Genomic DNA, 12,591 nt, shown 5'->3' with positions numbered 1-12,591 from the left:
TTATTGACCTTATTATCACTTCCGATATTTTTTATCAGCTGCTCATGCTTGTTAGCTGCGGTTCGTTATCCGTTTTTACTTGTGACATTCTTTATATACGGTACGCTGTAGACAGCGAGCACCATTGTTATTTATTACAAGTTTAAAGCCTTCGCAATTATGGTAAATTTTCTTTCCTACGTCATGCAAATTGTGCTTTGTGCCTTGTTTCAGAGTTATCACCTGCTAGAATTGTGGTAGGTAAAATGGGCTTTTACTCCAACTTTCACGGATCGTCTTTTTTGGCAATCTTTCAAATGTAAACGTTGTGAAGGACAAAAAACGCCATACACCAGGCAGAGAGCGAAAGGATAAAGCACACGCGCACGTTGTCCTGTGCACTGCGCTGTCTTATTCGTGACAATGGCGCACCAACTGGCATACGCCAATAGAGTACTGAAACGCAAACACTTTAAGGTGCTACGCCACATACACACAAAATATTTGAATTGGAAGCCAGGATATAAACAATCTTTTTCCCGAATAAGCATGTCTTATTTATTTTATTTATTTTATTGCGATAGCAATTATATGGACACTTGAACCGGATTTCTGCCGCCGGCGTCGTCGTCGCCGTCGCCGTCGCCGTCGCCGTGACGTTCCCTATAGATAAAATCTTCGCCGCGCGCCGTATGCCCGAGAGGAAGCGTGCGGAGACGCGCGCTATCACGGAGAGCGAACGCACTCAATCTCCCACGCGCAAGCAAGGAAGCAGGAAGCCAGCGCCGGAGGAAGCAAGGGGGGGGGGGGGGGGGGGGCGCACTTCTCTGCCAACAACCGCGCTCGTCGCTCGCTCGCACCGTCTCTTATCTCCACACGGCTCTGACCTTTAAGTGCATTCGCCGCTCAGTTTCCGTTGAAGCGATAGACCGCACGTACCTTCGCCCGCTGCGGCGTATGCTTGCTGCCAGCGTTTTGACAGTCGTTGTCTGCTGTCATTCAGTGTGATCTCTTCGTGTTTGTGCGCGCTCACACCACGCTTGTTCATTCAGTTCGTAATAGTCGGGCCACATTTTCCAACGCACGCTACACACGCAATGCTGCCCGGATCGGCAGTGCAGCGCTACAGGTGTGTCCCTTCGCACGCGCTGCCCACGGGAAGCGCTTCTCATCAACACCACCGTTTCACACGCGCCTTCTCGTGGTCATCGAGTCTCTCTTTATGTCGGTCTACTTACGCCGCAGCACACGTGCTTACTTAATCAGCTCGTGTTTACTACAATTCATATTGCTACCAAAGCCGCTCACCTTACTTCGTATGACATTGCTGTGTTGCTATCGCATTCATTGCTTCGCCCTTAGGGCGAAACTGACATTTTTTTATTTATCATATACCGCGGACCGAATACGTTCCTAGCAGGAGGCAGAATTCAAAAAGGACAGAAATATTTAACATTGAGAAAAAGCAAGCGTATTGACAAACACCACCACCCCTTCCCCTGTCAAAAAGGTGGTGGTAAGCGAAGTTTGTACCAAGACGGCGCTGCCGCAGCCGTCCCGCTTCGTTTGCCCTAAACGGAGGGTCGGCGGCTATTCGCTGACGTTTGGCATCAACATCGCGCTCCCGCAATCCAGGGTCCGCAGCTCTTTGCTGGCGTTTTGCCTGGGCTTCGGAAGCCCTCACGCTAGAATCGGACGACAAGCTTCGCTTACCCCCATTTTCTCGACAGGGGAAGGGCTGGTGATACTGTCTCTTTGGGCCCCATGTGTGACAAGGGTAGTTAAAGGGCGCGTTACAGGTCCCCGAGCCCACAGGGGTATGTGCCATTGAGCATGAACCCTTTCTGCACTATCACCAGGATAGGCGCATTTTTCAGCGTGACACCACCACCACCACCGCCGCCGCCGCTGACACTTGTGAGCCTATAAAGCTTCGCTTAAAAAAAGTCACTGAACATGGAGGGAGAGAGAGAGAGAGAGAATAAACTTTAATAAAAAGAGCACGCGAGCGTAGGTAGCTTCTCCGCTCTGCAGTGGGTGGTCCCCTCAGTCCAGGAGTCCAGCGGCCTTAGCTGCCCTTCTCGCTTGATTGACCAGGTTGAGCTGGTCCGTCGAGTCGGAGCTAGACAGCGCTGCCTCCCATTGCCGTGTGGTGGGGTGTGTTATGGGTGTTAGCTGTGGTGTGTTTGCGCAAGCCCATCATGTGGTAAAGTGTTGCACATTGATCACAGTGTGGACATTTATAGCAATACAGCGCAGGGTGTATGGCGTGGTAAAGACTCAAATGTGGATATGTGTTTAGAGTTTTCGCCATATTACGGCCTCCTCTAGCGTCAGAGCATTATGAGGTGGGGGTAGTGTTCTTCGTGAAAGGCGATAGTATTGTAGGATGTGAGTGTAGGTTAATGGTATGGGCTCTGGTTGGAACTGCTCGGCGCGGTCATCTCGCGGCTCCCGGTGTGCATGCGCTCGGGCGTAGGCGTGTGCCTGCTGATTTCCGCGTAAGGACTCATGCCCCGGAGTCCACACGATTTGTATGTATGGTGGCAGCTGGTGCGCTCCATTCAGAATGCGATGTGCAGCCCTGGAAATTTTGGCCCTGGAGTAATTTCTGCATGCCGTCTGAGAGTCCGTCAGAACTATGACGCAATCCCACTGCGGTCTCGTCGTGATGGCTAACACTATCGCTAGTTCCTCTGCATCCGCAGCGCTCATTCTGGAAACCGACGATGCATTTATTTCGGTCCCGTGATTGTCGACTACGCTGGTGACGTATGCGGTGCTTCTTGCGGTGCTGGCCGCGTCTACGTACAAGACATTGGTGTGTTTTCCATACTTCCTCGCGAGCGCCTGCGCTCGGGCTTGTCTCCGTCCGATGTGGAAGTTTGGGTGCATGTTTCTGGGAATCGGTGAGACGTGCATATTTCCTTGTATTCGTGTTGGGATTTTGGTCAGTGCGCTGGTCTTCCGTACAGAATATCCAAGACGTTCCAAGACGCAGCGTCCTTCTATTGTGCGTAGTAGTCTTTCCTTCTGGCTTACCAAGTGGGCCTCTATGATTTCCCCTGCGTTGTTGTACACCCCTGTCTCCTCGAGGCGAAAAGTAGCCGTTCCGGGTGGGAGTCCGAGCGCTTGCTTATATGCCTTGCGTATCAGCCGGTCGAGTACCTCCACTTCCGCGTTCCTTAAATTTAAATATGGTGCCGAGTACGCAATGCGGCTCACAATCAGAGCCTGCACTAATCGGATAAGGTCCTGTTCCTTGAGTCCCCTCTTCCTGCTGGTAATTCGTTGAATCATGCGCAAGATCTGCGTGGTCGTGTGTTGTAGCTTCTGTATGGCGTATGCATACTTATAGAAAACTGAACGAGCAATGCATTCCAATCAGCTGCGCCTCTTCCTCTTCACAACCACAATCTCTCTCTCCAATCTGCGATTGTATTGGTGAAAAATGCATACTTCCAAACATTCGTGCGAGCAAAAATAGGTTCAATATAGTGTTGGTGCCTATGACGATATTCTTCAAATCATTGTTTAGTCACGCATTCTTGGGGATCGCTGACTAGTTTCGAAAAATATAAGCGGCTAAGGAACATAACTTTAGCAATTCTGCATTCTTTTGAGCATTCCAGCTTTGCTTTCTGCAACACAGCAGACAGAGTCCCGGCACTTATAGCGGTTATATATAAAACGAGCCGCTAATCTGTTATTTTTTTCTATTTTTTTCTATAACTACCGTTATGGAGGGTCCCACACAATACTTGGGTACTCTTAGTATGGCTTTATACGCCTTGTTAGTTGGTTTCATAATCTTAATTTGTGTTTTAGGAAGCCTAATTTTTTGCAAGGTGAAGAGCATATGTTACCAATGTGCGTGGTCCATTTGAGCCTGGATGTAATCGTAATCCCTAAATACTTATATTTATCTAGTAGTTTGATCTTCTTACCGTTTATGTTATACGAAAACACCAGTTTGTTTCTTTTATTCGTAAGACACATCTGGGGCGGTATTCTGTAAGAGTCTACCTAGTGGACTGTCTATTTCGGCTGTCACTGATTGGCTGCTGCTTGACGTGCTGGAAGGAGACTGGCTGGCACCTTCCTGCACATCAAGCAGCAGCCAACCAGCGAAATCCGAAATAGACAGTCCACTAGGTATACTTACAGAATACCGCCCCTGTACTGTTTTTTAAGATTAATAATCATATCCCACTTAGCACACCATTCTGCCAGTAATTTTAGATTAACGTTCAACTCAATTTGGTCAGAAACAGAATTTATGGTTTTAAAAATTACGGCGTCATCTGAAAAAAATTTACTGAAACAGTTGATTTGACAGAGTCTGCCATATCATTCATATAGATGTTAAAGAAGACAGGTCCTATGACAGATCCTTGGGTTACTCCCGAGTAAACTTCTAAATTTACAGAGCACAATCCGTCTATATGTACATATTGTTTTGTGTTAGTCAAATAAAATATAACGGAGTTGATTATTTCTTAAGATATACCAATTTTTGATTTTTAGTATTAGTTTATTGTGAGAAAACCTGGCAAAAGCTGTGGAGAAGTCCCAAAATATTATGTCCACCTGACCATTCATATCCAGAACTTTAGCACATTCAATAATGGTTGCTATTGCCTGCGTGTTAGTGGAAAAGCGCCGTCGGAACTCGTGCTATGTATGGTATCATATTGTGTTTATCCAAAAAGCTGTTTAACTATTTTACCAGAATGAATTAATGAAAGTCCTTTATTTAGAAATGGGGAGGCACAAGTCCTAACTGGGGTAAATGGGGCATTAATGCCATCACTCGTCAAATAATTTACTGTCTCAAGAAATAGGCATTCTCATGTAGGAGTATGCACCCGTACTGAGGCGGTGCGTTACCAGTGCTGTGGTATGTCGGTCCCCCTAAACCTTTTACCAGAATATGCTAGAACACCTTGCAAGAAATACACGTAAGGGAAATTGCTCGATATTTACTAATTTCTACCGGGCTACCTTTCTTAAAAACTGGAACACGAACCAGTCAGTACTTTACCAGTTTTTAAGCACTAATTAAAATATTATGAGAAGAAATATACCTATCAGCTGTGCGTATTTCTTAAGAAAAACAGCCGGAATTTTATCTGGACCTGTTTACTGCTTTGTGTCTAACCGTAAGAGTAGTTGAACTACACCCTCCAAGAATATGGGCAGACCGCCTGATCAATCTGTTGCGGGAGTGATATCACAGTAGTTGTCCGGCTTTGAAAACACGCTTTGAAAGTGATAATTAAACAGTTGCGTTATTTGCCTGCTGTCTGTAACAAAAGTGTCACCCAACGCCACCTGCTCGATTGGTCAATGGCCCTTGCCCCCCAAGAAATGCTAGAATTCTAGTGGGCTTTCGGATGCAAAACGCCCAAGTGTTTCAGTGAAATAACGTTCTCGGGACTCTCACATTTTATACCCAAGGTCAGTTTTTAGTTCTTTAAGCACCTTGTCGTCAGCACACTTTAATTTCCTGCGACGCTTTAGCCAACATTTTATCTGGAGCACCTCTGGTGATCCGAGGGCTCTCTCGACCAACCTTTTTCAGTCTGTCTGAAATAAAGTTTTCTGTACAGTGGTGACACTACGATTTAAACTTGGTCCATGATACGTTAATGTCATCATCACAAAAAGAGAAAAGACAGTACTCTAAATAAAGCGCCATTTGAACATGAACCGCAGCAGAATAATATTTTACAGTCACAGGTTTTGTTTTATAAGAACCCGCCCTTCGCGGAAAGATACTAGTAAAATAAATAAGATTGTGATCTGAAATGCAATCGTGAACCTGCGTTACACGACCCTGAATGTGATTTGAACAAAATAAAAGGTCTGAAATTGAGGAAGCAGAATCTATTACATGTGTTCGGACAAGGACCGTTTGATTAAGTTTGTATGCAAGGATTATGTCAAACAACACTTCAGAAATGTGGACATCAACCGAACCAGACTTAATTTCCACCAAATTAATACAAGGAAGGATAAAATCTCCAGTGACAATTATATATTGATCGTGGTATTTTTCTAAGTAATCATAGCGTTCTAACAAGAATTCTGGTGCAGATCCAGGTGGCCTGTAAACTTCCGCAATAATGATGGTGTTGCCGCTGAATTCGATTTTGCAAAAAATTCTTTCATGACCGTTGTCAACTTCCGGCAGCGGAAAGGTTGGAAGTGCACATTTTACAAGAATTGCAGTACGGGCTTCTTTTGTTTCACGATCTTTCCGTTAACAACATGAAGGTGGGAATACGCAAATATCTGGTATATCAGCGTGAAGCCACGTTTCTGTGATGACGGTATGTGAGGGTCATATGACAGAAAAATGCATTCAAGCCGTTCTGGTTTATTGCACACACTTTGCACATTCAAACAAACAATACAAAGAAACTTCTGCACAGGCTCCTCTTTAATACAAGAGTGCCAGTCATCTATTTTAGTATTCATACTTAGCAACACTTTACAGTTCTTGGCATTGTCCCATACATAGACGTTACCATTCACAAACAGCTTGTCGCAAACGAGTTCCAGTTTGTCATTTGGAAGGCTATCGTCTAAACCGGACTAACACAATTTCTTTCTTATCTGCAAGGTTTCTTGAGAATAATCGTTGGAAATTGATATGCCGGTACCCTTAACTTTCGAGCACTTCTTAAGCGCGGATATCTTTTCGTTATAGTTGTACAGACGCACAATCACAGGTATCATTCCTTCCCGGCCTACCAATCCTATGAATACGTTCCTTTGAACTGACACTAACGCTAAGCGTTTCTTGGAAAACTTTGGGGACAAATTTATTTTCAGGATCCTGTGTTTTTTCGTCAGGGGATTGTTTAATACCGAAAACTAAAAGTTTGTTTCTGCGAGCTCTGCCCTCGAATTCCACAAGCTTTCTATTTTGAGTCAACAAAACTTCTTCCAAATATTGTACCGTTTCTTCCAGTTTTAGTATTTTCAATTCATTCGCATTAGATAACTCCAAGACCTTGTCCAATTTTGTAAGCTTCTGATTCAATTCAGAAAGTGTAGCATCGCGTTTCTTGCCCGTATCTTTTATATCTTGAAGTTCGTCAAGAATTACATTTACTTTCTCCGTAACGGTGGCACCGGGATTGCTTTCTACGTCACCACAAAGCAGGAATAGGAGAAGAGTCCAACAGTCATTAGTAATGTGAGCACGCCTACGAGAGCAAATCAGCATGACAATAGTACAAGAATTCGTACGAACAGTAGTAAACAGACTGTGAAATCTAACCTGCACAGAGATCCAAACATGGCGAAACATGCTGCTTTGATGAGCGCCGCCGTGCCCTCTGAGGTGATGCCAAGAATCCGCGCGTTTCATAGCGTTTTCCGTGAACTTCACACAGCTGTGAGGCCAATGCGACGTTCAATTTTCGGCAATGACAATGGGAGCAAGGACTTGTAGCCGGAACTGTTGTTTCCACGTGCCTGAATACACAGGAATTAACAGCGCACGTGCAGACAAACCCGGCTGATCAAATAGGCTGAAGCTTGAAGGCGACGACACAGAGAGGACTGCGTTCTCTGGAAGTCCCTTCAGAAGCCTGTTGTGGCGTCTAGATTTCCACGGTGTGAACCCATCCCCGGGGGTTTCCAACGATGCCGCCGCAACAGCGACAGCATCGAAGTCCGCGTTGTGAGAAGCACTGGTGTATTTTGCGTCCGTGATTCAGTCGGAATCTTCCAGGAACGAGGGTATCGGGAACGGCTGGAAACTGAGGTAGTCAGGCGTTGTTGGGCCGCCGCTTTCGTCGTAGCCGGTGCCAGAGAATGGTTCATTTAACGATTTCGCAGGTAATACTCTGTAAAAAAGTGCTAGTTGCGCCAGCAGTGATTAGTAACTAATGAGTTGGTGAATTAAGTAACGCTTTGGTAGTTATACAGCTAGGTGTGTTACTTATGCAATGAACTAAGATAAATGCAATGTGACAAATATTAAGGAAATAATATTCGAGAACTAAGCAAAGTTAGAAAAATTTGCAATTTGGACCATATTTTCAAAATTAGCTGTAAATGCCAAAATAATTCATGAATTTCTTTTGTTCTAGCTCGTTGCACACATTTCTATGTGAGGAATGAGTGTGCAAAATTTTATATCAGAATATTTATTACAAGAAGTTATCAAAGTTTACGTAACAAGAAGTGGATCAAAATTTTGTTTTCAGAAAAACGTAAACAAATCTTCAAACCGTTGAAAGCTGTCAAGAACAACACAGAGGCCTAAAATGCACCTGATTCATAGCTGGAGCCCTCATGAGATGCACTAGAGTCTCGTTTTGTTCGTGTGGATGCTCGGCGACAACATAAAATGAAAGTACTTTTGTGAGGGGGGATTATTGCGTAGACCAACAGCCTTGGCTAAAGAGCGTTGGTCGCTGTCCCGCGCTCTCCGGGCTGCTGGACTTCGTCCTCCTCTCTCAATGGATGCGGACTCACTTCCCCACTACACTTTGAATAATATTTATGTACAAGAAATAGTATTGATTTTCGGTTTCGCAATACGAGGACGAGGGTTGGAAAACTCACTGTAACTCCCAAACCAATGATGATAGGAAGATAATTTCTTTTGCAACATGTTGCTAAATGTTTGGGCATACATAAATTGTAGGAAACCAAATCAATCTAGTGCAAGAAAATCGACATTTGAATGGGGCCTCGCACCTCAAGCAAAATCAACAAGAATTCTTAAAAAATACCGCACTTGTGGTAAGAACACACAGCATAACAAAAGACCCTTTGTAAAGAATGGCGTTGTTTCCGATGCTATCTCAACGTTTTTTAGATATCTGCATGGTGCAGATAAAATGACTGTAAACAAGGTAAAAATTTCCGCCACCATTTCACCCTGTGGAAGTGGATTTACAGCGGAGCTGTTGCCGGCGTAGCGCCACGACCACAAGGCGTCGCAGCGTCGAGATCGCGCCCTTTCCGTTGCTGCTTCAAAGCCGCGGTGCATGTTCGCGGCGTCCATACGCTTGCGCGTGACCCGCGTTCACGAAGGGAACGTCACTGTAAATTTTTTATAGTTTTTGCCCTGCTCTCGATTACGGCCGCAGCACCCTCTGCGCGACCGATGCAACGGACAGATCGCCCCCTAGATAAGTCGTGTGCACACGTTCGTCACGCGCGCACGCAGGTGTGTCGGAGTGCGCATATATCCTCATTCTAGTAGACCCTCCGCGTGGCAAAAGCGCATTATTGAACTAATTCAATTTCTCAAAGTGCGTCACAACATTTGTAAAGTACGACTTTCACACAACCTGCAGGCATCATAGCATCGGTTTCTAATTTGAACATACGAGAAAACATAACTCTGTTATGCGGAAATTCAAAAATGCACTTGCTCTGGAAACAAACATTTTTCCTTGTCAACGCGACGGTGTACACGCACGGATCCAGAAAATTTGCCGGGGTAGCCATGTAAAGCTTCGCTGTAGAAATACTGCGTTTTCTTTTTCCGGAAATGTGAGGAAACTTGTTTGCCACGACCAATTTTGCGCAATATTTTGGACCGATATGCCCACGCATACTTGGCGGTAAAAGCAAATTTATACCCCAAATACGCTTATTTCTCTCCTTCTCCGGACATTATGTCTGAAGAATAACGCGATTAAGTTCAATACAAAATTATTTGAATAAAACACTTCGATTACGTGGAATAAACTTCTTACTCGACACCGTGTACCGTTGCTTATGTTTGGTAGTTTATTTTCACTAATCTTTATTTAATTATTTACTCTTCGGCCCTCTACACGGCCACTGGTCACCGATCCAGCCCTTTAGCCAAAACGTTGGCAAACCCCTACGCTAGACCGTACACTACCCAGTCACCCAATTGGCGGTGAGAACGGTGATAGACATAGACCGACAGGCAGGCAGACACCATAAAATGCGTGGAGTATACTAAGAATGCTAATCGCAATAAAGTTGTTGTACCCATCCCTTCCCGTTTGGAGAATCGCCACCTAATCACGACAGGCGTAAGAGATAATTACGTCGTTCTATCTGTATTCTCGCCGTCTAATGCCGGCGCGGAAGCAAGAACACTACCAGTACATGAATAAAATAATAAATAAGCCGGCTATCTTTGGGCAAACTCTTGCCCAGGAAGCAAGGCAGCATTAAGCTGACGACGGTAGTCGTCGTCGGACCTAAAACTGGCTACCTTAACTGGCATCGCCTCACATTCTAGAGCAATAGCTGGTGCTCGCAATATTAAAGATTCAGCAACATTATTTGCGTCATGCGTTACATATCTGAATACAAAAAACGCCTTGTCCGCCATCGATACAGAGGCAACGCAGACAAAATTTTAGATACATCAGGTGCGGTCTATGCCTGGCTAGAAAATGATAACAGCGATATTTTGAAGAAAGTACGTAGTTACTGTCATATACTAAGCCAACAACTCATGACAGTATTTTTGAAGAGCACAATACTAGCATCGCAAATTTGTTATATAACGATATAAGTGTCTTTCCTTTCGTTCTATGCGTCCGCACGGCTTTTCGTGAGTTCATCAGCGATTGAAATGAAAGTATTTATGTGCAAAATGCTAAAGTGTTCGCAAACTGCTGCTGAATAATGGAATACGCTGGTCACCGCTTAAAGAGTACCTTGGAATACAAAAAGATATGCGTGTTGCCCCAAAAAACGAAATGTTTACGCTGTACAATGCATAAGACAACTTTGATGAGTCGTTATACAGGGTCTTTAAAGTTAAAATAAAAGTAATTTAAATAAAAACGCCGTGCTAGCTACGCAAAATGTGATTGCACAGGCTGTCTATGCACATTGGCGGGCAAAAATTTCGCGCCAGATTAGGGTCACAAAAAGCATATTATGAAAAAAAAACATTTTTGAAGACAACTTCGTTTGATTATCTTGGAGCGCTTCTGTTCCGAGATTTCATCATCAGATTTGACGCTCAGCATGTTGATTTCTGCCCCCATTTAGGAGCGAGGATCTCAATAAAATGTCAAGCGGTGAGGGACGTTAGCTTGAGGGAAAGAAAAAATGTCAATCGTTGCTTTTTTTAGCCAGCCGATAGCAAGAGCACAGCTGTTATCAGCTTCTCGCAGTTTCAAAACGATATGCCACACGCAGTAAGCTACGTCACAATGGGCTTAACGTTCGTTCAAGATCCACGCCACTGACAGTAAAATGAGCTTGATTGAGTATAACATTTGATAATGAATGACTCGGAACAGAAATGCTCCAGGTGAATCAAACGAAGCGAACCCGTCTTGAAATATAAGCGCAAAGCACAATCGTGGCAGAAAAAAAATATTGAGGAATTTTTTGTTATGTTGGGTTTGGTGACTACAATTAGTCTTAAAAATGCGTCTGCCAAAGTGCATAAACCATATTTGCAAGCAGATTTTCCGTGGTTTTAATAGCGTTTTTACTAAAATTATAGTTAGCTTAACTTCTAATTATAATGAAAACAAAAGTGCTTCGTATACCTGAGGGCAGGCGTTTTGTTGTTCGAAGTACTAGTTCTCACGTCAACTTGTAAAATTTGAGACTAGAACCGAGTACTGTTCTGGACAGCAACATTTATTCCACTGTGTACAAAATATATGCGCGCTGCGGGGCCCACCGTACCGATTATTTTCGTCGCTTCCGGGGGCGAGTGTTCCGCAAATTGTCGCTAAATACAAAATACTAAAAATATAAAGCAATATAACCTCTGCTGCTGTGTACAAGTTGTGCCATTTCCTTGACAACATCTTTATTCAACCAAGTGTATATTTTTCGTTGAACACCCGTTCTATAAATTTATATATACCTCCGGCTTCCAAGCAGGCCAATTGCGGCTTTGGCAATATGGCCCTTGTTGATGCGCGGCGGTTCACGGCTTGGATAGCCAGTTGTTAGTGCTTTTTATGTCTCTCGTTCTCTTACAAATGAAAAGGTTGACCGAGTAGCCCAAGGCCTGCTGTCGTCTCGGCTTCTGCAAGGGAGACACCTTGTTAATATGGGCCCCCAACACCTTCAACTGGATTCTGATGGCCGCTGCGATGGCTAAAGTTGGAATAATTTCTGTGAGTGACATCGGCGAAATTTTTCATGTGCAAGAATTGTTATGTATTTGCAGTGACTGCCGGCTTCTCTTAGACACTAACAGTATAGTGTAAAAAGGGTACAGGTTGTAGTATTGAATACAGATGTGCTAGCGACTGATGTGTTAGCAATAAAGTCTTCCAGTTAGAGGCTTGCTTAATGGGCTCAATTTTAACACCTATAACAAGACTAAGATAAGTGAATTCGAAATCGTAGCACTGCTAAGGATGGGAAAGGAGCAAGCACCGAGATTAACGTGAAATCTACAGAACCAAATTAAGTACGTATTATTACTCAGTGCCAAAAAGTAGTTCAGTTAACTTGCGATGCAAGCGGATATGATTAATGAAGGGTAGGAGAATCACAGACTTTTTCTCCTGATATAGCGGTTTCTCATTTCGTTGAAAATATACGCAAAAGCAATTTCTGGCTTTTACATTGCAAAACCACGCTATGAATATGATGCACGCCATAATGGGGGACTCC

At 44.1% G+C, this 12,591-nt stretch overlaps 1 protein-coding gene across 17 annotated transcripts in view; it reads left to right on the top strand.

The window, feature by feature from the left end:
* The window catches only part of LOC119458481 (medium-chain acyl-CoA ligase ACSF2, mitochondrial), a 574,759-nt gene that overhangs the window by 42,891 nt on the left and 519,277 nt on the right, over positions 1 to 12,591 (top strand). For 2 of the 17 annotated variants that reach the window (XM_049671256.1, XM_049671257.1), the window contains exon 2: positions 11,957 to 12,086. The exons of the other annotated variants lie outside the window; for them this stretch is intronic. In XM_049671256.1, coding sequence (XP_049527213.1) covers positions 12,051 to 12,086 — 36 coding nt within the window. In that variant the 5' untranslated portion in view covers positions 11,957 to 12,050. The remainder of the gene's footprint in view (positions 1 to 11,956; positions 12,087 to 12,591) is intronic. 17 annotated transcript variants of the gene reach the window in all.

This window comes from Dermacentor silvarum, chromosome 7 (genome assembly GCF_013339745.2).
Source record: "Dermacentor silvarum isolate Dsil-2018 chromosome 7, BIME_Dsil_1.4, whole genome shotgun sequence".
Lineage (NCBI taxonomy): Eukaryota > Metazoa > Arthropoda > Arachnida > Ixodida > Ixodidae > Dermacentor > Dermacentor silvarum.
Note: the sequence above shows the minus strand (reverse complement) of the source record. Positions and strands in the feature narration are given on the sequence as shown.